This window comes from Hypanus sabinus, chromosome X2, assembly GCF_030144855.1.
Source record: "Hypanus sabinus isolate sHypSab1 chromosome X2, sHypSab1.hap1, whole genome shotgun sequence".
Classification (NCBI taxonomy): Eukaryota; Metazoa; Chordata; class Chondrichthyes; order Myliobatiformes; family Dasyatidae; genus Hypanus; species Hypanus sabinus.
Window position 1 is genome coordinate 340,190 of NC_082739.1, and position 25,495 is coordinate 365,684.

Consider the following 25,495-nt stretch of genomic DNA (forward strand, 5'->3'; position numbering starts at 1 on the left):
ACCATACATAAGTAAATAATAATAAGTTAATCATGCCAAGTGGAAATAAGTCCAGGACCAGCCTATTGGCTCAGGGTGTCTGACACTCCGAGGGAGGAGTTGTAAAGTTTGATGGCCACAGGTAGGAATAACTTCCTATGATGCTCAGTGTTACATCTCGGTGGAATGAGTCTCTGGCTGAATGTACTCCTGTGCCTAACCAGCACATTATGGAGTGGATGGGAGTCATTGTCCAAGATGGCATGCAACTTGGACAGCATCCTCTTTTCAGACACCACTGCCAGAGAGTCCAGTTCCACTCCCACAACATCATTGGCCTTACGAATGAGTTTGTTGATTCTGTTGGTGTCTGCTACCCTCAGCCTGCTGCCCCAACACACCACAGCAAACATGATAGCACTTTGATTTGCATTGTGTTCTACATAGGTATGGTCCATTGAGGCAGGGAAAGGATGGCAGGATAAAAGAACCATGGTGTACAAAGGATGTAGAAAATCTAGTTAAGAAAAGAAAAGCTAAAGGTTCAAGAAACTTAGCGCTTTAGAAAAGTACAAGATTATCGGGGGGACGTCACTTGATGACGTAGGATCGAGACGTGGAAATCCAGCTTTCCCGTAAAAAAAAACAGTAAAATAATGCTTAAGTGAAGAAAAGGCAGTGAATTCTTTTTTTAAAAGTACTTATAAACTACTCAGGATTGTCTTAAGATATGTCTCCTAAACAGAAGCAAACTACTACTTTGAAGACAACACAAGTTGGAAAAGAATCAAGGCCAGCAGCCATGAAAGAGCCACGGGCTCAAGTGCATTTTACCTCCGGCGATACAGAACAGGAAACTGTGGCAACATCAACCATTTCTAAAAAAAACAAGAGCAACTGGAATTGCGCATGTGTGAAGGAAGGGGCATGCGCAAACACGAGCAACCCAAACTACAAATCCCAGCTATGATCGGAACTGAAAGTGAAAGTCAATACGAGGTGGAATCAGATTCTCTGGATAAATCAGATGAAGAGACAAAGAAGAGCAACAGGAAGAGGGTGGAGGTGATATTGGAGACATTAAAAAACCTTTGGTGCAAATAATGCATGAATTAAAAGCATTAAAAGTAATAAAAAAGATATTAAAAATATGAAGATTGTTTGATAAAATGATGAAAAGTCAGGACAAAATGGACAAGAAAATTAAAAACTTAAAAGAAATAACGGGAGACACCATTGATAGTGAATAAAATGGAAGATAATATTTCTGCCTGGTAATCAGAAAGAAAACGGTTGTTGGAAAAAGTGGATGTATTTAAAAATTTTAACAGACGAAATAATATTAAGATTATTGGACTTAAAGAAGGTATAGAGGGAGAGGATCCAATAAATTGTTTTCAAAAATGGATTCCGGAAATTTTGTAAATGGAAGAAGGAACCCAGTTAATTGAAATTGAAATGGCTCACAGAGCCTCAAGATCAAGACCTCAAGTTGATCAAAACCCACGATCAATCTTGATAAAATCCTTAAGATATCAAGATAAAGAAAAGATCCTGAAGGCAGCTGCCCCATGTGCCAGAAAGAGAAACAGGCCATTGATGATAGAAGGGAAAACAGTTCTTTTCTATCCTGATATAAGTTATGACCTTTTGAAGAGAAAGAAGGAATTTAACCCAGCGAAAAAAGTTTTATGGGAAAAGGGTTATAAATTTACATTGCGCCAACCCGGCAACCCTGATAATTTTTTTGGATGACGGAAAAAGAAGATCTTTTACTGATTATCTGGATGTGGAAGAATTTGCACAAGAACTCCCAAATATTCGCTAACCACAGCCAAAGATTTAAAAGTGAAATGGATTAAAGATGAAGATAGGGACAGTGAATGGAGTTGATGGATGTTTAAGGACAGAAGAATATTTAAATATATTCTTAATTATATGATACGGGGGAGAAAGGTTAAAAACGAGAAATATTAATCGAGAGTAGTTATATTATTTTTTCTTCTCTTATATACACTTTTTATGTTACGGGGGAGCTGGGGGAACTTTGGACCGATTGCTACGGGATTCACGTGTGTAATCATGGCGATTGCCATGACCCGTACAACGGAGGGGGGTAATGTGTTTTTTTTATTCACAACATTAGTAGGGGGATATTTTGTTATTTTTTTCTTTATAATCTATTTTTCTTTAATCTTTCTTTCTTTGCCTGGACAGTCGGTGGGGGGGGGGGGGGGGGAGAGACACATAGCAACACGGAGAATTTTAAAGAGATTCCCCAAGGTACTACGAAAGTTGAAAAGTTAGGTATTACTATAGACTGGAGTAACCCTGTTAAAAATAATGACTAATTTACTGAACTTTTTAAGTTTTAATGTTAATTGGCTTAAAGAACTGGTGAAAAGAAGAAGATTTTTAACATACATTAAGAAAATGAAAATAGATATAGCTTTTAGCTGCATTCCATTTGAAAAAATTACTTATAATTTAAGAGATAAATACGAAATATTTCTGAAAATTTGGCACCCTTATTTACAAAAGACAGGATTAAATATATAGGTGCTCTGAAGATAAAATTATTGGTTATTTGGGGAAAGGAATAAATATATATACTAAAGCTATTATGAACTCCATGGGGCATGTGGGGATCTTCCGATATCCAGGCATTCTTTCTTACTTTCTTTTTTTTCCCTCTTTCTACAGGGATATGTTAGGGGGGAGGGGGGTAAGGGTTGATAATTTTTTTTCCCTTCTGTAATCACTTGAAAATTCAATAAAAAAAATTTATTAAAAGAAAGATTATCAGGAAGGAGCTCAAGTATGAAATTAGGAGAGCTAGAAGGGACCATGAGAAGGTCTTGGCAAGCAGGATTAAGGAAAACCTCCAATGTATTCTACAAGTATGTAAAGAGCAAGAAAATAAGCTGTGTGAGAATAGAGCCAATCAGGTGTGATAGCGGAAACGTGCATGGAGTTGGAGGTGATAGTGGAGGTACTTCATGAATATTTTGCTTCGGTATTCACAGGGAAAAGGACCTTGCCAATTGTGGGGTGACTGAAATGCTTGAGCATATAGACATTAAGAAATATGATACAATTCCAGGTTAAATTCCTGCATTTTAAAGGAGTTAATCCAGGTTCTTAATTTATTAAATCCCTGGGTCCTAATGAATTCTACTCCAGTTTTGTTAAATTAATAAATCACTGTGTAAAATGGACTCTATTCCAGGTTCAAACAGGAGGCAGTTTGTCTGCAGAAGAGCTGGAGAGCACCACGTGGATGAGTGTCTGCAGCCGATAGTGAAGCACAGTGGGCATTCCCTGAAGGTTTGGAGCTGGATTTCTGTAGAGTCGGTGATCTGGTCAAAATTAATGGAATCCTCAATGCTCTCATCCATCACACAATACTATCAGGGAGATATCTGATTTGTCCCAACTTCATTCTGCAGCAGGTCAATGACCCCAAACACAGGGCCAAGGTCCAAGAACTACCTTCATGGAATATCTTCCATGATGAGGATGTCCCCAAGTTCATGGATGGAGTCAGGTGGTTCATCTGAAAGTGCATCGATGATGTTGTTTCCCAGAAGTTGGTCAGGGTCTTCCAGGGGCATATCTATGGAAAATAGTGCCTATGGCAAGCACTGAAATTGCACCCTGTCCAAAATTCTCACACCCATCTTTTAGATAACTTTACCATAATATCAGCTCAAAAATACAAGTCAGGCTTGTTAATCTTTTAACTAACAAATTATGGCACTACATGAAAATTATAACTGCACCTTCCTTGCTTTCACTGATGCAAATTGCTCTATGATGTGATCAAAGTCAGTTTTTTCAGTTTCTTCTCTTTCTACACTCAGCAGAGCAAGATCACAGAGTCTGCCTTGACCCATGGAGGCTCTCAAATACGAAAGTATTAGTTCTAACTTGCTGAATGATCTCACAGCTGGTGATGGAAACTGTGATGGTTTGCATTTATCTGAATAGTAATGTGAAGATTGGGGAAGACACTCTCATCTCCATACTGAACAATAAATTTAAGAAGCTCTTCCGGTCTTGATATTTTCATGTTGACCCGCCTTGATAACAACATTCTGCAATCCAAAATTTCTTCATATAGCTGCTGCCCATCAACAGAGCTGTACAATTTGCCCAAATTTTCACACTTCTTCTTTAGGTCGTTACTGTTGGCGCCGTAACACAATCCCTCAACATCGAGAAGGGACCCAAAGTTAGCATCAGTGTTGTGCAAACCTTTCGTCCATTTCTCTGTGAAGACAGTCAAGTGTTCCCTTCATGACTCTTTCCACTTCCTCCTTAACTGTTAACCCAGTGTCTCTCAAGTTCTTATCAGCCATTCGTTTTTCGTCTCTGACATCTTTCAACTTCAATATTCCATTCTTGACAGAGACAGACTCCTTCTTCGAGTGACTCACTGACCAACACTTCTCTTTCATCATAAAAGTGATCTCGGAGTGCTTTCAAATCCAGGGCAGCATTGTGGAAGTTCATGCTGGGATCCTGTAGCCTCTTTTGAATACAGTCAATGCAAATGAGTACTTTATTCCAAAATCCTAGCAAAATCAGAAAATCCTAACTCAACATGCGGTTGTACAGCTGCCTTGTGTCACTTCTTGTTTCACTGGTCTCATTTTCATTGTCTTATGTTCTGGAGAACTTGAAGTATCTCCTAAAGTACTTGATGGGCTTCACTCCTTCTATCCTTGCACTCCACCAGGTTTCGGACATGTTTGAGTTTTTCCCCAGTGCTGTGTTGAACAAGAGAAAAACATGTAGAGAGCTTCGATGGTTCCAAAAAATGAGACCGTCAGTGTATTGTGCTTGGCTGCATGTACACCCACCAAGCTGAGTGAGTGATTGTCACAATTCACAAACACTGCCAGGTTGTTTTTCTCACTTATTCTTTAATGAACACCACTTCTGTGTCCAGCCATCACAGCAGCATTGTCATAGCACTTTGTCTGACAATCTTGTAGCTCCATTTCGTCCTTCGCTAGCTGTTTCAAGATGTCTTTAACCAAACTCACAGCATCCTTCTGGCTTATCTGGATAAAACCAAGGAAGGACTCTCTAACATAGACTGTTTTCCTCTCAAAATCAACTTCCACATACCTCACTACTTCTGACCATCTGCTCACGGTGTGCCTGCTCAGGAGTAGAGTCCAACATGAGACCATAGTAGACAATAGATGCAGAAGTAGACCATTCGGCCCCTCGAGTCTGCACCGCCATTCTGAGATCATGGCTGATCATTCACTATCAATACCCAGTCCCTGCCTTGTCCCCATATCCCTTGATTCCCCTATCCATCAGATATCTATCTAGCTCCTTCTTGAAAGCATCCAGAGAATTGGCCTCCACCGTCTTCCGAGGCAGTGCATTCCACACCTCCACAACTCTCTGGGAGAAGAAGCTCTTCCTCAACTCTGTTTTAAATAACTGACCTCTTATTCTCAATCCATGCCCTCTGGAAAACATATTTCCTGCCTCAATCCTATCAAATCCTTTAATTATCTTAAACGTTTCAATCAGAACCCCTCTCAATCTCAATTCCAGCGTGTACAAGCCCAATCTCTCCAATCTCTCCGCGTAAGACAGCCCTGCCATCCCAGGAATCAACCTAGTGAATCTACGCTGCACTTCCTCAATTGCCAGAATGTCCTTCCTTAAACCTGGAGACCAAAACTGTACACAATATTCCAGGTGTGGTCTCACCAGGGCCCTGTACAAATGCAAAAGGACATCCTTGCTCTTGTATTCAATTCCCCTTGTAATAAAGGCCAACATTCCATTTGCCCTCTTCACTGCCTGTTGCACTTGCTCATTCACCTTCATTGACTGGTGAACTAGGACTCCTAGGTCTCTTTGCATTTCTCCCTTACCTAACTCTACTCCGTTCAGACAATACTCTGCCCTCTTGTTCCTGCTTCCAAAGTGGATAACTTCACATTTATTCACATTGAATGACATCTGCCAAGTATCTGCCCACTCACTCAGCCTATCCAAGTCTCCCTGTATTCTCCTAACGTCCTCTTCGCATGTCACACTGCCACCCAGTTTAGTATCGTCAGCAAACTTGCTGATATAGTTTTCAATGCCCTCATCTAAATCATTGACATAAATCGTAAAGAGCTGTGGTCCCAATACAGAGCCCTGTGGTACCCCACTAGTCACCTCCAGCCAGTCCGAGAAACACCCATTCACTGCTACCTTTTGCTTTCTATCTGCCAACCAGTTTTCTATCCATGTTGAAACCCTGCCCCCCAATGCCATGAGCTCTGATTTTACTCACCAATCTCCTATGTGGCACCTTATCGAATGCCTTCTGAAAATCTAGGTATACAACATCCACTGGCTTACCCTCGTCTAACATCCTTGTTACACCCTCAAAAAACTCCAACAGATTAGTCAAGCATGATTTGCCCTTGGTAAATCCATGCTGGCTCGGCCTAATCCTATTTCTGCCATCTAGATGTGCCACTATTTCGTCCTTAATAATGGACTCAAGCATCTTCCCCACGACTGACTTTAGGCTAACAGGGCGATAGTTCTCAGTTTTCTCCTTCCCTCCCTTCTTGAAAAGTGGGATAACATTAGCCACTCTCCAATCTTCAGGAACTGAGAGATTGCTTGTGTCCTCCCTGGTGAAGACAGATCTAAAGTACGTATTAAATTCTGTTGCCATTTCCCTGTTTCCCATAACAATTTCTCCCAATTCATTCTTCAAGGGGCCAACATTGTTCTTAACTATCTTCTTTCTCTTCACATAGCTAAAAAAGCTTTTGCTATCCCCTTTTACATTCCTGGCTAGACTGAGCTCATACCTGATTTTTTCTCTCTGTATTGCTTTTTTAGTTAAGATCTGCTGATCCTTAAAACTTTCCCAATCATCTGTATTCCCACTCATCTTAGCCCTGTCATACTTTTTTCTTCAATGCTATACAATCTCTGATTTCCTTTGTCAACCACTGTGGCCCCTTCCCCCTCTTTGAATCCTTCCTTCTCATTGGAATGAACTGCTTTTGCATCTTTTGTATTATGCCTAAGAATATCACTGCTGATCCACTGTCTTTCCTGCCAGGGCATCTGCCCATTTAACTTTGGCCAGCTCTTCCCTCATGGCTCCGTAGTCTCCTTTATTTAATTGCAACACTGACACCTCTGATCTGCCCTTATCCCTCTCAAATTGTAGATAAAAACTTATCATGTTATGATCACTACTTCCTAATGGCTCCTTTACTTCAAGATCACTTATCAATTCCTGTTCATTACACATCACCAAGTCCAAAATAGCCTCGTTCCTGGTTGGCTCAAGCACAAGCTGTTCCAAAAACACATCTCTTAGACACGCCACAAACTCCCTATCCTGGGGTCCAGCACCTACCTGATTCTCCCAGTTCACCTGCATGTTGAAATCTCCCATAACGACTACATTACCTTTAGCACATGCCAATGTTAACTCCCTAATCAACTTGTACCCAATATCCACGCTACTGTTTGGGGGCCTGTACACAACACCCATTAGGGTCATTTTACCCTTACTGTTCCTCAGCTCAATCCACACAGACTCTACTTCCCCTGTTCCCAAGTCACCTCTTACTAAGGACTGAATCTCATTCCTCACCAACAGGGCCACCCCACCCCCTCATCCCATATTTCTGTCTCTACGATAGCACGTATACCCTGGTACACTCAATTCCCAGGCCTGATCCCCTTGCAGCCATGTCTCCGTTATCCCAACAATATCGTAGTTCCCCATTTTCATCTGAGCTTCAAGCTCATCTGTCTTATTTCTGACACTACGCACATTCAAGTATAGAATTCTTAGCCCATTCCTCCTCTCTTTGCTTAAAACACTGTCTACTGTACCTAACCCAGCTCCTTGAACTTCCATCGGGCTAATTGCACCCTGAATTTTGATGACCTTCTCAAGATCACCCAAACCTTCTACACATTTAACCCCATGCTCCTTCTGACCAACCCTCTGGATCTGGATCCCTGCCCCCTGCACATCTAGTTTAAACCCCCCCCCCCCCGAGCAGCACTGGCAAACACTCCTGCAAGAATGTTAGTACCCCTCCGGTTCAGATGTAGACCGTCCCTTCGAAACAGATCCCAATGTCCCATTAGTACTTGGCTTTACTAATGCTTCTCAGTAAACTCTGGCGAATAGTGGATGCCATCATGTGGATCAATTTGTTCTGGACACCCGGTGAAAGATAAAACGTGGATTCAGGTTGACTTTCCAAATGATTGAGGTGTTCTTTTATGACAGGCCAAAGATGACCAGTAGTTTCAGTCAGCCAAGGAAACTTCCCACATTGGAGTCATTGTCTAGCTGAAGTGACTACCTGTGTCCTCGCAAAGCCAGGTTCTGAGTTGCAAGGCATTTTATGCAGTGAAGGATTCTCGTCAAGATATCATGCCACTTTTGCTTTTCCTTCTCAATCTGTGACTGAAATACCACTTCAATAACTCCTGTTTCCAGCTAAATTTCTTTCCATTTCTTTTCTCTGTGTGACGCTTTCCCAATGATTCTTGGCATTTTCATGAACACTAATCCTTTCAGGTGCTTTCCACAGTTCGAGGCTCTTTGACACCATCCAGTTCACTAGGTTCATTGTTGTCAGGTAAAATCTCGTCAATAAACTCAACATCACCACCACAATCTTTTTCCCCTCCTGTCATGTCCACATTCTCTGTGGCAGCCTCACTCTTAATCTCGTCATACTCGGATTTATCTGACTTGACTTCCTCCTCGACTTGTGACGCATTTGTACTTGATCCACCTTCAAATTCTAGCAAATCTGTAGCAGGTGCAGGTGACTCCATGGAACTTGTCGAACTACTTGTTCTGGGCTTTTCAAAGAAGGGCATGAAGAACTTGCTAGACTTCTTGGCTTCCTCCGCCTCCAACTTTTGTCTCTTCCGTCCCTCAGCTCCACTTTCCTCCTCCTTCGTGAAGAAACGTTTCATGGTCTTCTTACACAATGCTCTGAAATACGGCCATCCTAGTGCTTCTCACCCATGATAATCAAAAACTGAACATACATCTGAAGAAGATTCTTTTTTCACTATCCAAGGATGGCTTGTCTGACTTTAATAGAAACTTCTCAGTGGTGCCCAGGGCACGTACCATACCTTAGGTACGCCATTGGGGTCTTCCCAAACCAGTGTAACCCTCAGGCTCGGCCAGCACATGTTCATCTGGGGAAGACAGCCTCTGGCCCAGCCAAACTGAGAAATTTCGCGTTTGTGTGGGTGCTGTGTGATGTGTTGCCCAGTTACTTTACAAATCCACACCGCAAAGTATTAGAGTATACCATATGGAATTAAATGATTTAACTTTATAAATCTCAATCTGAATATTGGGTTAGTAAAGAAAATAAAAAAGAAAAAGGGCTCATTTTAAGGAAAAAAATCAAAAGTGCACACTTGAGCTCACTGACACAGCCATTCATCAACCATTGACCTCCTCTGTGCATCGCTGACCTTCAGACCCTTGCTCCCAGTCCACTTCGTCGGGTGGTCTACCAGCTCCCTCCACATGCATCTTTCTTCATCTCTTTCTGACAAAAGACCACAAAATCCCTGCTCCCAGACCCACAACAACAACATCCCGCTCATTGGCTAACATCCATTCCAAAGGCCTCGTTAACTCTAGTCATAAACCAAACATCGCTACTGCAGACCTTAGCAGTGGAACATTACAGAGCGGCCATTACATTAGCAATGAAACCTGACAGCGTATTACACCAGAAACCCTGGATCAATAGTTCCACGCGAGCAGCAGTTACCGATTGAAAGAGCTTATGCTGCCAGCAATCTGTGGGAGCTCAAGAAAAGCAGCTAAAATCTGCGCAAAGCTATCAAGGCTGTGAAACAATAATACAGGGACAAGATTGAGCCAAGATTCATAATGAACAGCACACGTGACTTGTGGCGAGGGTTGCATACCATTGCAGACTTCAAAGCCAAACGTAATGGTGTTGCCAACATTGCGGTCTCTCTTCCAGATGAGCTCACCCACTTTTACGCTTCATTCGATGTCACTAACACTGAGCCTCCGAGGAAAGCCACTGTTACAACCTGCAACACGTCATCTGAGGCTGAGATATGCAGATCAACAGGTGGACAGTTGCAAGGCTGCGGGACTAGATGTCATCTCAGGGCGAGTACTTAAGATGTGCGCAGCACAACTGGCAGGTGTATACACAAATATTTTTCATCTCTCCCTCTCCCAGTGTAGAGTGCCCTCCTGCTTCAAATTATCCACCACTGTCCCCGTACCAAAAATGACCAAAGTAACATGCCTGAATGACTGGCATCCTCTCACACTCACCTCAAAAAGAAGCAAATGCTTTGAGAGGCTGGTCAAGGACTACATCTGCAGCATGCTACCATCCAAACTGGACCCCTTACAATTCGCCTACTGATATAACTGATCTACTGATGATGCAATAGCCACTGCTACACACACCATCCTTACACATCTGGAGAAGGATGCTTATGTGAGAATGCTGTTCTTGGACTACAGTTCAGCATTCAACACCATAATTCCCCCCAGGCTCGACAAGAAGCTCAGAGACCTCAGCCTTCACCCTGCCTTATGCAGCTGGATCCTGGACTTCCTGTTGATTGCCGGCAGGTTGTAAGAGTGGGCTCCCTCACCTCTACACCTCTGACTCTCAAAGAAGCCCTTCAGAGGCTTTGTCCCCTCTTTCACTCCCTGTGTACCCATGACTGTGTCACCACCCACAGCTCTAATCTAATTAAATTTGCCAAGGACACTACAGTGATTGGCCTAATCTCAAACAATAACAAGGTAGCCTACAAGGAAGTTATCTCTCTGACACAGTGGTGTCAAGAAAACAACCTCTCCCTCAATGTCGCAAAAACAAAGGAGCTGATTGTGGATTACAGGAGGAATGGAGACAGGCTAACCCCTATTGACATCAATGGATCTGGGGTTGAGAGGGTAAACAGCTTCGTGTTCCTTGGCATCTACATCATGGAGGACCTCATGTGCTCTGCACACACCAGCTGTGTGATGAAAAAGGCACAGCAGTGCCTCTTTCACCTCAGACAGTTGAGGAAGTTTGGTATGGGCACCCAAATCCTAAGAACTTTTTACAGGGGCACAATTGAGAGCATCCTGACTGGCTGCGTCTCTGCCTGGTATGGCAACTGTACCTCCCTTAATCTCAGGACTCTGCAATAGTGTGGTGCGGACAGCCCAGCGCATCTGTAGTTGTGAACTTCCCATGATTCAGGGCATTTACAAGGACAGGTGTGTAAAAAAGGCCCATGAAGGATCATTGGGGACCCAAGTCACCCCAACCACAATCTATTCCAGCTGCTACCATCCAGGAAACTGTACCGCAGCATAAAAGCCAGGACCAACAGGCTCGAGGACAGCTTCTTCCACCAGGCCAGACTGATAAACTCATGCTGATTTGAGTGTATTGCTATGTTACACTGACTGTTCTATTTATTAAAATGACTCTGATTGCACATTTAGATGGCGACATAAAGATGTTTACTCATGTATGTGAAGGACATAAGAAATAATGAAAATGAAAAGGATAATTCAATTCAATGAAAAGAACAAGGAGTTCTGCAATGAATACATGGCCTCCACAGAGCCCTGATCTCAACATCACCAGGCTACCTGGGATTACCTGGAGAGACAGAAGCAAGCGAGGCAGCCAGTGTCTGCAGAACTGTGGCAAGTCTTCCAAGATGCTTGGAACAACCTGTCAGCCAATTTTCCTATTAAACTTCATGACAGTAAAACTAAGAATTGATACAGTTTCAAAGGCAAAGGGTGGTCATACCAAACATTGAATTAATTTAGTTATTTTACTGTCTATATTAATTTTTTGATATTTAGAAACTTTTCATTTATTTTTGATAGCAGCTTCGCTTTATTAATTTATTTTTCATGCGCCTGAGATCTTCCCCCCCCCACAGGCCTGTACATACCCAGCTTATTGGCATATATCCAACCAAACTGAAAATAACTTTCTGATACACATTTGTAACCCACTTTCACAGATTTTGCAGGTTGGTGACCATCAGTTTGTCAGAGAGATTTTGTTCCTGTGGTTTGCCTGCAGAATCTAAAATGAATAGTACATAAACACACTCCTCCATAATTTGCAAACAACACCCTGACAGGACTCTGATGTTGGACATCTCAAGCAGTCCAATAATCAGGCATGACCTTTTGCAGCAGTTTTGTAAATAAAAGCAATGTTAAAGAGCAGTAAAGGAAAAATTAAACTTCACTCATGGCTGTCATAAATGTGGGTGAAAGTGAGGACAAGAAATGGTGACAGTAGGTTGGCTAGAGTGGAGATGTGCAGTAAAAATTCAAAGGTCTCCCAAACTTGGAGGTTGCATCAGATAAATACCTCAGCTCCTTTAAAATGTCTTGTCATTTGAACTTAGGATTATAGAAATAGATGCTATTTCACAGAGAAACATTCAGAAACATTGGAAATCCTTGACATAATTGACAGCCAAGGAACTTTAGGATGTGTTCATTCAAGTTTGCTCGACAGCAGCACAAGATTCTACCCAGTTACAATTTTGTACCTGGCTGCTAGTTCTTGACCATTTACCTGGTTCTTCTGGGGAGTGACGAGGTCCCCTCAAGCACAATGTTTTTTCCCTACTTCAGTACTTTCCCAAGCACAAACAATCTGATTCATAGATCTAACATCACTTACAATAGAATACAACATTCTGGCCTCAAGTACCAGCACCAATTCCAATAAAAGCTTTAAGTCATCTAACTCAGCAGCTATTCAGCCACTTCCAATAAAGCCCTTAGTGTACTAGGATGTATTTATGTTGCCTACTCCCATCAACCTGCACTAGGACCATAGCCCTCCATAACCCTATCAACCACTCTACAGCACCAGTGGTCACCAATTGGATTCCAATTGGATTCACCAATTCCTGCTGCTATCTGTAAGGAGTATGTATGTTCTCCCTGTGACTGCAAGGGTTTCCTCCAGGTGCTCCAGTTTCCTCCCACATTCCAAAGACATGCGTTTAGGATGAGTGAATCGCAGGCATGTTCGGTTGGCGCCGGAAACATGGCGACACCTGTGGGCTGTTACCTCCTGCACATCCTCAGACTGTGCTGATCATTGATACAAAACAATTCACTGCATTTTCGCTACTTTGATGTCATGTCACTTTTTATTGCCATTTCGACCATAACTGCTGGTACAGTACACAGTAAAAATGAGACAATGTTTTTCAGGACCATGGTGCTACATGAAACAGTACAAAAACTACACTGAACTATGAAAAAACACAAAACAAAACTACTAGACTACAGACCTACTCAGGGCTGCATAAAGTGCACAAAACAGTGCAGGCATTACAATAAGTAATAGACAAGACAATAGGCACAGTAGAGGGTAGTAAGTTGGTGTCAGTCCGGGCTCTGGGTATTGAGGAGTCTGATGGCTTGGGGGAGGAAACTGTTATATAGTCTGGTCGTGAGAGCCCAAATGGTTCGGTGCCTCTTCCAGACTGCAGGAGGGAGAAGAGTTTGTATGAAAGGTGCATGGGGTCCTTCATAATGCTTTGCGGATGCAGCGTGTAGTGTAAACATCTGTAATGGCGGGATGTTTTACCAAGCTGACAGTACTCCTATAAAGCAAAAAGATCAGGCCAAAAATACTTAGTGAGGGTACTTCTATTTTGCAATTCAGACTTTTTCCCCCAGTTGGGAGGGGGAAACACTCAGCTATCCTCCTACTGACTTTTCATTTACTTTTGTTTACCACTGTCATATACCAGACAGAATCAAAAACGAAGTTTAATACATCTAATTCACATTAAAAAAATTAGTTCTTCAGTATCCACATAATTTAAATTACTTTCGTGTAACTTGTAGAAAAAATGTGCTTCAGTAGATATTTGATTAAATGTTAACGGTCTAAAGCAGTATACAATTAACTTGAAGCTCAAATCAAATGACTTGCCATTCAGGAATTGTTATCTATGATGTGCACTGGGGGAAAGAGGCCAAATGAAGGTGATGATTAAAATAAGTATTCAAAGATACTGTTCACTGGCTAGAGCTCAAGATTAAAAGGAACTGTTGCAACTAAGGTGCCAAAAAGATAAACCCTGTTATTGTCTGGCTGGAATTATTCTGATAACTCTATCGCCGTCTGCAACAGCCAATGGGAACTTAAGAGTCATATAGTCAGAGAAATACACACAAAAACAGGCTCTTTGGCCCATCTAGTGCCAAAACCATTTAAACTGCCTATTTCCATCAACCTGCACCAGGACCACAGCCCTCCAATATCCCTACTATCTATGTAGTTATCCAAACTTCTCTTAAACAGTGAAATTGAGCTCACATGCACCACTTGTGCTGGTAACTCATTCTGAATGCTGAGCAACTGAACCTTCTTGACCAGCCTGGCATGTGGAACCTTGTCAAATGCCTTACTAAAGTCCATGTGGACAATATCCGCTGTCTTGTCTTCAACAACTTTCCTGGTAACTTCGATGTTGTCGATGTTCGATGAGTCGATCTGAGATGTCCCAAACCCTGGCACCTGTGAGGCAACATACCAGCTGAGAATCATGTTCTCACCCACAGAACCTCCTATCCATTCCCCTATCACTACAGCTCAACTCTTCACACCCCTTTTGAGTGAGTTTTGAGTTGCAGAACCAGACTCTGTGCTAAAGACCCAAATGCTGTCTTTCCTCTGTTCAGTCATTCCCCCAACAGTATCCAAGGGGGGGGGGGAACTTTACCTAGGGCTTTTTTCCTCCCTGCTTTCTCACTGATGTCTTGAAGGGCCAAGGCCTCAAGATCACCACTCTAACGATGGCCACTGCACTTGCCCCCACCTTCCTTTAATTTGCTTTTGCTAATAAACCCCAAATACAGATTGGTTGCTGGTCAGAGCTCAGAACTTCTGCACACGAGATTGTATAATGAGAAACTTAAGAGAAAAGAATGAAGAAAGTGGCAGAGTATTTTCCATGAGTTTATGAGAAAAACTTCACTATCCAACATTTTGAAAATGTCACGTGTGAATCCATTACCATAAGAGCACCTTCAACAACGATGATGAGTTGGAGTAAAGAGGAAGTGGAGCAGCTAGTGGATTGGTACGAGAAGAACAACCCAAGTCTGAACATGGAGAAGAACAAGGAAATGAATGTGGACTTTAGGAAGGTGCAGATGCATATATGGCTCCTCCATAGAGTGTTCAGTGCACTAAATTCCTCAGAGTTCACATCACAGATGACCTCTCCTGATCTCTTAACATCACCTCACTAAAGCACAGCAGCACCTCCACTTCCTGAAGAAATTGAGCCAAATGAGGCCCCCCTTCCTCCACCCCCCATCTTAATTGAATTTTACAGGAGCACAATTGAAAGCATCCTGACAAGCTGAATCTCCATCTGGCATTCAAACTGTCACCATTTAATTTGTTCTGTACCCAACAAAATGTAATTTATGCACTTTACTTTGCTATTTATACACAATTCATTTGTAGATTTAATTTACTTGCTCAAGTACTTGTGTGTTGTGTACTACTGTGTTTTACACCCCAGTCCAGAAAAACATTGTCTTGTTTGATGGCATACATGTATATAGTTAATGACAATAAACTTGACTTCTTGAGCAAATCACACATGGAGTTACGCAGATACAGAGGAGAAATGACAGATGGAGTTTAATCCAGTAAAAGTCTGTCAGATTACGGGAGGCATGGATAGGGTGGGTTTCTACAGGGCGGCAATAGCCAATACCAGAGGACCTCCATTTATGGTGAATGGAGGGAAGTTTAGGAGAAATGTCCGAGGTGTTTTTTTTAAAAAACAGGAGTGGTTGGTGTCTTGAATTTGCTGTTTGGGATGGTGGTGAAGCAAACACAATATGTGCTTTCAAAAAGCTGAGATAGACATATATGCATGAAATGAAGGATGCAGACATTTTGTAGGCATAAGAGATTAGTTTAGTGGGCATTTGATTATTAATTTAAATCATTTTACACAATTTTGTGGGCTGAAAGTCCTGTTCTTGTGCTGAGTGAAAATCCTACTTCAGTAACTTGGCAGCTGAATATAAACCAGGATGAGCGCAACAATGACAATTTATTTTAGGAGTAAGGTTTAAGATGCATTGAAGTGGGCCAATGAGCACTGGGGTGGTGAATGATAGGAATGGTAATGGCAGGGTGGGTAATGGAATGATTCATGAAAGCAGATAATGAAGAGAACGAATTGGAGACAAATATAGATAATAAATACATTCAAAATAGCTACAGTCAGTTAATTATTTACAACAGTAGTCGAACCTATAGTCTAGTGCTCAATTTCATTATATGTAGCTGTGGGAAAGGGGTCAACGAGTTCTACTAGAATCAAAACGCAGAGTATTATCATGGCCTTGCACCTGATTGTTAGAAACAGAAATTTACAGCACATTACAGGCCCTTAACGGCCCACAATGGTGAAGCGACCATGTATCCTACTGTAGAAAATGCCTAGAATTTCCCTACCACATATCCCTCTATTTCTCTAAGCTCCATGTATCCATCTAAGAGTCTCCTGAAATACCCTATTGTATCCGCCCCTATCACAGCCGTTGACAGCCCATCCCACGCACCCACCACTGTGTGAAAAAAAATTACCACTGACATCCCCGCCCCCCTCTATACGTACTTCCAAGCACCTTAAAACTATGCCCCCTCGTGTTAGCCATTTCAGCCCTGGGAAAAAGCCTTTGGCTATCCACACGAACAACCTGAACTTTCTCTGTAATGGTGTATTCTACATCTTGTTATTGTTTTTCCCTAGCTCACTGTACTGATGTGAAGTTTATAGAGAGCAAAACAAAGTTTTTCATTGTATCTTGGTACATGTAACAAAATAATTCCAAGTGTTTTGCTCGGGCACGGTTTAGAAGAAACATTTACAAGCTCACTGAATTCTGCCAGTTAAACATGACGCTTACACTCTCTTTCCAGTCACCTTCTTCAATAAGGTACAAGGCAGCTCAAAACTTCCAGACACAAGTGCACTGCGCCACGCGTTTAATATGCTGTTTGCCAGAGGTCAAGTATTTTCCTACCGATCTGACCGATGAACTCTACTTTTATCCCTTGGTGCTCGAACCTTTTGCCTGGATTTTTTAGGCTGACGTTCACCTTCCCGGACACTGTCTCTCCATCGTAGAACAAGAAGTATTTTTCCTTCTTCCCGTCTTCAGTCTTATGTTCCACTTTTTTGCGTGTCTCGGCATCATTTAACACCACGTCAATTTCCGCGCTCTGCCCAAAACTGAAGAAGCTCATGATGTTCCCACAGGTCGGGGCGCCTGGCGACAGGGGAGGCCTTCAGCTGGGAAGGGAATTGGGACGTGGACAGCACACGGTTCGGCTTGTTTTGAGGAAAGTGGCCAAGGCTTGGGGGAAAGAAAAACCTGAGAGTGAACCAGTGTTGCCAGGCTGACTCCGAACCCGCTGGGCTCTTCTCCCCTCCTAAAAACCTGTCCAGATCCTCGGCAACTACCACCGTTCCGCTTACCGCGCATGCGCCCGCGCCCATATGTTAACATTCCGTGTTCCCTTCCACTGAGCATGCGCCTATATGCCCCAACGATTTAGCGGGCACACATACGTCAACCATCCCACCCAGAACACATTCTCTTCCTCCCGACAACTCTCTTTTCCCAATGCGCAGGCGCCGGCCGAACTGTCATGTGACTAAAAACGTTTTCGCCTTTTATTTTTACCTCCCCAGGACACCCCTCTCGACCATTACTCAGATGAAGAATGCAACATTCCTCCCTCTCGCTTTCTGTTCCATCTCAGTATTTTCGTATCACAAAACAAAACTCCTCTGGAACCTATTGCGCATGCGTAGTTACGGCGGGAACTATAAATATTAAATATCTAAAATGAGGCAAACTAATAATTTAACTGTCTTATAAATAATAAATAAATAAATAAATAGATAAATAAATAGTGAACTGATGGTGAAATTGGAAAGCGTATTTTTTTTTCCTTCTGCGTGTTACCGTTATTTCTCGTGCGCAGTCGCGGAGTTTTGGCGGGAACTATGGCCGGAGTTGTGTTGCAGTCGTTGCAGGCTTTCCGATTGCGGCAGATTAGCCCAGGTAATGGAGGGAAAGGGGATGAGGATTAGGAGATGTGGATGCAGGGGAAGAGTGGTGGTGGAATGAAATTAGCGATTACAAGGAAACGGAGGTTAAGAGCGAGTAACTTTAAGTTCTTTGGTATTATCATGTCAGAGGACCTGTCCTGGGATCAGCACTTAAGTGCATTCATAAAGAAGGCAAACAGCTCTTCTACTTTGGGAAGTTTGCATAGATTCAGCGTGTCATCAAATACTTTGACACCAAAGCCCAGAAACGGAAAATACAACAGAGTGGTGGAAACCAGTTCACAGGAAAAGCCCTCCCCACCATCTACAGGGAACACTGCCCCAAGAAAGCAGTGTCCATAATGAAAGAGTCCCACCATCCAGGCCATGGTCTTTTTCTCGCTGCTACCACTGGGCAGGAGCGTTCAGTTCCACACCACCATGTTCAGGAACAGTTATGCTACAACCATCAGGGTCCTCAACCGAGTGGATAATTTCACTCACCTCAAAACTGAACTGATTCCACAACCTATCGACTCACTTTCAAGAACTCTACAACTCATGTTCTCTGTATTTTTTTTGCACTTTTTTTTCTTTTGCACGTTGTCAGTATTTGTATATAGTTTTTCATAAGTTTCATTGTATTTCTTTACTTTGATAATGTTACTTTTGTCATGTACCCCGTGACTGGGTTATCAAATCAGCAGAAATGGAATGATACGTCAGATTCTGGTGGTACTGTAACTAAAGGTGCTTATTAATAAACTAAGTAATACAGTACAATAAAATGCAGTATACATATAAAACAGGTTAGCAATGATATATACAGAAGTATAGAAATATAAATCAAAACCAAGTCTAGGGGTAAATGAATAGTCTTAAGATGCAGAGTTCAGTTCAGTTTAAGTCGAGGTAGTTGCTATTGTACCATTGGAGAGAGCGAGCGAGCAAGAGGTGAGCAGTTGCAGCAGGCAAATCTTCTGTTGTCTTCTTGCTCTGTTGTGTTGTTGTGGTCACCAACTGTGACCCCTCCGTTCCTGGCCAGACGGTTCTTCAGTGGTGAGCCTGTCACCCAGGTGAGAGTGGACACACACAAGCCCCCACTTCCTGTGGGTGCACAATGCTCTTTCAGTGTCCCATGGCGTGTCTGAGCAGACCTGCTTTTTATCTCCCCTGCTGGGGTACCAGCCATCCAACAACTGACCATGTCCATGTCCATCAAACTGGGCCACTCCTTGCTGTCTCAGCAAGAATGTTAACGAGCAAAGAAGAGTGTCCTTGCAGCAAAGGTAAATAGTCAGTGAAGAAGCCATAATACTAAATCATCCATGGAGCCATAACTTTAAATCTTTCTCTCTCTCTCTCTCTCTCTCTCTCTCTCTCTCTCGCTCTCTCTCTAACTCTGGACCCCATCTCCATCTGGTTTTCTCATAGGGAAACTTGGGTTGGGTGGGGGTAAGTTTGGAGCTTGGTCAGAAGGAGTGAAAGAGGGTTGGTGTGGAATTACAGTGGGCTCTGAGCATTGAGTATGGTTAGCTGGAGGAGCGAAGGGCAAATGCACAGAACAGCATCAGTTTGACATAGCAAACACAATGAAAAAGTTATCCTGTTAGAGTCAATCCAGTCACTGAAACTAGGGAACACGGGTCTCTTTTCTAGCTGCTCAAATGACACTGACAATGTGACAGAATAAAGCCAACAGTTTTTAGTCAATTTATTTAGTGCACTGGGAATAAGAGGCTGTGTACACTGGATACAGCAGCATACAGCTTTGAAGCCTGGATCACCTTTTCTGAGAGGAGCACAATTTGAACTTTGTCTATGGAAAAACATTCGACCATTGAGATAAATCTCTGCACTGAAATGTTTTTTTAAAACATTTCTCCAATAATTAGTGGCAACTATCCATGAGACAATAGAATAAAGTTCCAATGCACTGATCAGGTTTGAATAAATTTAACATTCTTTTCATGCCTCCTCCCCATGGGAAGAACCAGCTCATGAATGTTTATTTCTCCACAGCATTACCAAGTACAAGAGATTAAGTGTTTTTGCCTTACCTTTTTACTACATGAGCTGCAGCAGTCTGTTCCATATACATGTAACAATTGACCATGTGTGGACTACTGCAGGGATTTATTCAGGCAAAGTTTTGCTTATCACAAACGAAAAAATATGCAGATGCTGGAAATCCGAGCAACGCACAAAATGCTGGAGGAACTCAGCAGGCCAGGCAGCATCTAGGAAAACGTGTTGACGTTTTGGGCCAAAGTGTTGACTGTACTCTTTTCCTAGATGATGCCTGGCCTGCTGAGTTCCTCCAGCATTTTATGTGCGTTGCAAAGTTTTGCTTATGATATGATTGGAAATAATTTTTTTTAAATGATTAAATTTAGCACTGAATGTGTTTTATGTTCCTTTGCTCCAATGACTTGCCATTTCAGTGACGAATATGAGAAGAGATGTTGCCATTCATCCCCTTGCTTTTGAATGAGTTTGTTGCCATTTTGTGGCCCACCTCCATCCAATTTATTTGCAGTCCTGATGAAGGGTTTTGGCCTGAAACATCAACTGTTTACTCTTTTTTTCATAGATGCTGCCTGGCCTACTGAGTTCCTCCAGCATTTTGTGTGTATTACTTTGATTTTCAGCATCTGAAGATTTTCTCTTGTTTGTATATTTATCCAAGTGTGTTAATTTTCAGCTTAAAATTAAAAATTTACATGACACCAAATGCATTCAGAGGAAGGGACTTGAATACATTTACCATTATGTTTATGCAAAACAGTTTCTTGACTAAATTCCTGAAAGGCCTGGTACCAATGTTTACAGTCTCCTTTGGTGTTATGGGTTCTTTTGGGCTTCTTTGTTTTGTGGCTCCCTGTAAGGAAATAAGTCTCGAGGTTGTATGATGTATACGTTGATAATAAATGTACTTTGAACTTTTGTGTTTATTGGGGTAAATCAGTTTGTTTTAATAATCTGAAAGTTTCTTCAAAATAGATACCAAAATAATTTTACTGAATTGGGGAGTCCAGAATTAGGATTCTTAGGGAACCTATGATTCAAGCTATAGACATTTTTAAAAAGTGAATGTGTTGTACTGCTCCAGAGAACAGGGTTTGTTCCTGACCATGGGTGCATCTATGGAGAAATTGCATGTTCTGCTTGTATGACTTTCCCTGCATAATACCCATTTTGATCAATTCATTACAACAGCACAATGACATAATACAAGATAAAAATAATAGAAATCACAATAAAGCAGCAATACAGAGAAAGTGCAGTGCAGGTAAACAGTGCAAGAACACAATGAGGTAAATTGTGAGGTCAAGAGTCCATTTCGTTGTACGAGGAAACTATTCAATAGACTTATAACAGTGGGATAGAAGCTGTTGAGCTCAGTAGTACATGCTTTCAGGCCTTTGTATCTTCTGTCTTGTGCATTGATAATAATTGGTAAGGGTCAAAGTGGACATTATATATTTCTTTAGCCTCCCGAGAAAGGAAACCATCGCTTCTACTCATTTTGCCCAAGGATGTGCTTGCAAAAGAATTCATAACCTCATTGGCTACTGTGTAATGAATAAATATTTTAAATATATAACTGTAATAAATGTTTAAAAAGAACATAACCATGTACACCAGTATATTTAAATGTTTATTGCTATTGACAAAGTGACAATATTTGGACAATTTTCTCCTCATTCTTGTGATGCAGTAACATTTCACTTCTACTTTATAAAATTGTGCTGTCCAGTTGAGATCAGCAGAAGTATCTTTACTTGAAGATTTATGAATCTTTGGAATAACGTAATCCACAGAGCTGTGTATTCTTGACTGAAGTCAGAATTTGAGACATGAAGGATATTACGAGATATGTGATTTTGTTATGATCATATTCAATATCAAGCTCCAATCTGCTAATTAAATTTGCCAACGACACTAAAGTGATTGGCTTTATCTCAAACAATAATGAGGCAGCCTATAGGGAAGAAGTCATCGCTCTGACACAGTGGTGTCAAGAAAACAACCTCTCCCTCAATGCCGCAAAAACAAAGGAGCTGGTTGTGGATTACAGGAGGAATGGTGACAGGCTAACCCCTATTGACATCAATGGATCTGGGGTTGGGAGGGTAAACAGCTTTAGGTTTCTCAGCATCCACATCACTGAGGACCTCACATGGTCTGTACATACCAGCTGTGTGGTGAAAAAGGCACAGCAGTACCTCTTTCACCTCAGATAGTTGAAGAAGTTTGGTATGGGTCTCCAAATCCTAAGAGCTTTCTACAGGAGCACAATTGAGAGCATCCTGACTGGCTGCATCACTGCCTGGTATGAGAACTGTACTTCCCTTAATCACAGGACTCTGCAGAGAGTGGACAGCCCAGAGCATCTGTAGTTGTGAACTTCCCACTATTCAGGACATTTACGATGACAGGGGACCCAAACCATCCCAACCACAATCTATTCCAGCTGCTACCATCCGGGAAACGGTATTGCAGCATAAAAGACATAAAAGACCCTCCTGACGAAGGGTCTTGGCCCGAAATGTCAACAGTGCTTCTCCCTATAGATGCTGCCTGGCCTGCTGCGTTCCACCAGCATTTTGTGTATGTTGCAGCATAAAAGACAGGTCCAACAGGCTCCGGGACAGCTTCTTCCACCAGGCCGTCAGACCGAAGAACTCATGCTGATTTGAGTGTACTCTATATTACATTGACTGTTCTATTTATTATAAATTACTATGATTGCACATTGCACATTTAGATGGAGACATAACGTAAAGATTTTTACTGATGTATGTGAAGGATGTAAGAAATAAAGTCAATTCAATTCAAGCTGATATGATGTATTAAGATCATTGATGTCAAAATGGTTGTGATGCATCTAGTGTGTTCGTGTAGTGGGTAGTGCTTGTCGCTCTCATTTTCATCTTCCACCACTGGCTAGCAGTCTTGCGAAAAGGAGAGCTGAGTATGTAAGCCTACCTGCCAGTACATAAGCACTCCAACAGCAACCCTCATGTAGTGCCTCCTCGCTGGTGACACATGGAAACTGGCTCAGGCTGAATTACAGAGGATGGGGAGGAGGTCTGGTGCTCATGAACCAGATCCCCAGCTGTAGGTAAATGTCCCCACTGCCTTGTGGGCAGCCTCTTGAGAGGCGGAGGCTATGGGTGTATACCCAGACAGCATATCTGGAGTGGAGCCACTTGGGCAGCTGGAAGTAATTGGACATCCTTCGGACAACTCCTGCAACAAAGCTGGTGCCAAACTTATTGCTTCATAAGCTTTCCTTTGGATGCCACTACTGAGGCTGAGAGGGGGATCTTGACAACAGGCCATCTCCGCCCAGGCTTGTGATGATGATCATCATCACCCATTGTCCTTGAGACAGATAGATGCCAACCAAGCTCATTGATGTATTAGAACTGTTCTTGATAGGTGTTCAAGATAGCTTCACAAGATTGATACTCTGGAGTCCATGCAGGTTTGTATAATTGTATGTCTTGTTTTATAGATTATGTACTATTTTGCATTCTTATTGTTCAGCTTTAGATGTACTGAATCTTGGTGTTTTTATTTCAGCGTGGGTGGAGACAACATGGGAAATGGATTTTACAGAGACTGAACCATTAAATGAATGCTTGGAGGAGCAGATTACAGAAAATGGACTTGAGGCGTTCTCCCAGCTTTATAAAAGTATCTTTAACTTTATTGATCAGCCGCAACAAGCAAAAGAAGTGGCTGTGAGTATTTTGCCTAGGTTTGCTATTTGCTGAAATTAAATTATCGCTATCAATGTAAGCTAAAAGCATAGAGGTTCTTGACTTTTGTCATGTTTTCTATTAAGGCAATGTAGTTTTTTCAAATAAGCATTCTAAACATTATAATCTATGAACTTGTTTGTCTGTTGTAACTTGTTAGTCAGCTATGTGGAACAGTCTATATTCCAAGTTTACAGGTGGCCATCCTGCACTTTTCCTACACTACATTAACGACGCTTCCTGCACCCGTGCTGAACTTGTCAACTTCATCCGCTTTGCCTTCAACTTCCACCCTGCCTTCAAATTCACCTGGTCCATTTCCAAAACCTCCCTTCCCTTTCTCGATCTCTGTCTCTATCTCTGGAGACAACTTAATTACTCATGTCTATTACAAACCCACAGACTCTCACAGCTACCTGGACAATATCTCCTCCTACTGTGTTACTTGTAAAAATGCCATCCCCTTCTCTCTATTCCTCTGTCTCTGCCGCATCTACTCTCAGGATTTAATCCAGATTAAAGGAGATATACTCCTCCTTCAAAAAAAGGGGCTTCCCTTCCTCTACCATCAACGCTACCCTCAACCACATCTCTTCCATTTCATATACGTCTGCTCTTACCCCATCCTCCCACCACCCTACCAGGTATAGGATTCCTCTTGTCCTTACCTATCCCCACCAGCCTCCACATCCAGCACATAATTTTCTGGAACTTCTGCCATCTCCACAGGATCCCAGCACCAAGCATATCTTTCATTCCCCTGCCTCCCCACACCTTTTGGTTTCCGCAGGGATTGCTCCCTATGCAACTCCCTTGTCTGTTTATCCCTCCCCACTGATCTCCCTCTTGGTACTTATCCTTGCAAGCTGAACAAGTGTTATACCTGCCCCTCCCTCACTACCATTCAGGGCCCCAAACGTTCCTTCCAGGTGAGCTGACACTTCACCTGTGAGTCTATTGGGGTCAGCTACTGCTTTTGGTGCTCCTGGTGTGGCCTCCTCTATATTGGCGAGACCCAACATAGATTGAGAGACCACTTCGCTGAGCACCTATACTCCTAATGCCAGAAAAAGCAGGATCTGCTGGTGGCCACCCATTTTAATTCCACTTCCCATTCCCATTCCAACATGTCCATCCATGGCCTCCCCCACTGTCATGATAAGGCCATGCTCAGTTTGCAGGAACAACACTTTGTATTCTGCCTGGGTAGCCTCTAACCTGATAGCATGAACATTGATTTCTCTAACATCCGGTAATGCCCCCCTCCACCCACCTTCATTATTCCCCATCCTCTTTTCCTTCTCCCTTTCTCAACTTATCTCCTTTCCTGCCCATCACTTCCCTTTGGTGCTCTTCTCTCCCCCCCCCCCCCTTTTCTTTCTTCCATGGCCTTCTGTCTTCTATCAGACTCCCCTTCTCCAGCCCTGTATCTCTTTACTTCATCCCCCCCCCCCCCAGGTTTCACCTGTCACCTTGTGTTTCTCCCTCCCCTCCCCCTACCTTTTAACTTTACTCCTCATCTTTTTTTCATTTTCATTTTTAGAATCTTTTTATTG

At 42.4% G+C, this 25,495-nt stretch overlaps 2 protein-coding genes across 3 annotated transcripts in view; one reads left to right on the plus strand and one right to left on the minus strand.

Annotated features, from left to right (window-relative positions):
* LOC132385064 (vacuolar protein sorting-associated protein 26B-like) overlaps nucleotides 1-17,716 on the minus strand; it is an 84,766-nt gene extending 67,050 nt beyond the window's left edge. The window contains exon 1 of the mRNA XM_059956761.1: nucleotides 17,135-17,716. Within this exon, the coding sequence (XP_059812744.1) occupies nucleotides 17,135-17,357 (223 nt within the window). The 5' untranslated portion in view covers nucleotides 17,358-17,716. The remainder of the gene's footprint in view (nucleotides 1-17,134) is intronic.
* Nucleotides 17,717-18,123: 407 nt separating this feature from the next.
* The window catches only part of ncapd3 (non-SMC condensin II complex, subunit D3), a 269,184-nt gene continuing 261,812 nt past the window's right edge, over nucleotides 18,124-25,495 (plus strand). For both annotated transcript variants that reach the window (XM_059956769.1, XM_059956770.1), the window contains exons 1-2: nucleotides 18,124-18,181; nucleotides 23,761-23,921. In XM_059956769.1, coding sequence (XP_059812752.1) covers nucleotides 18,124-18,181; nucleotides 23,761-23,921 — 219 coding nt within the window. The remainder of the gene's footprint in view (nucleotides 18,182-23,760; nucleotides 23,922-25,495) is intronic.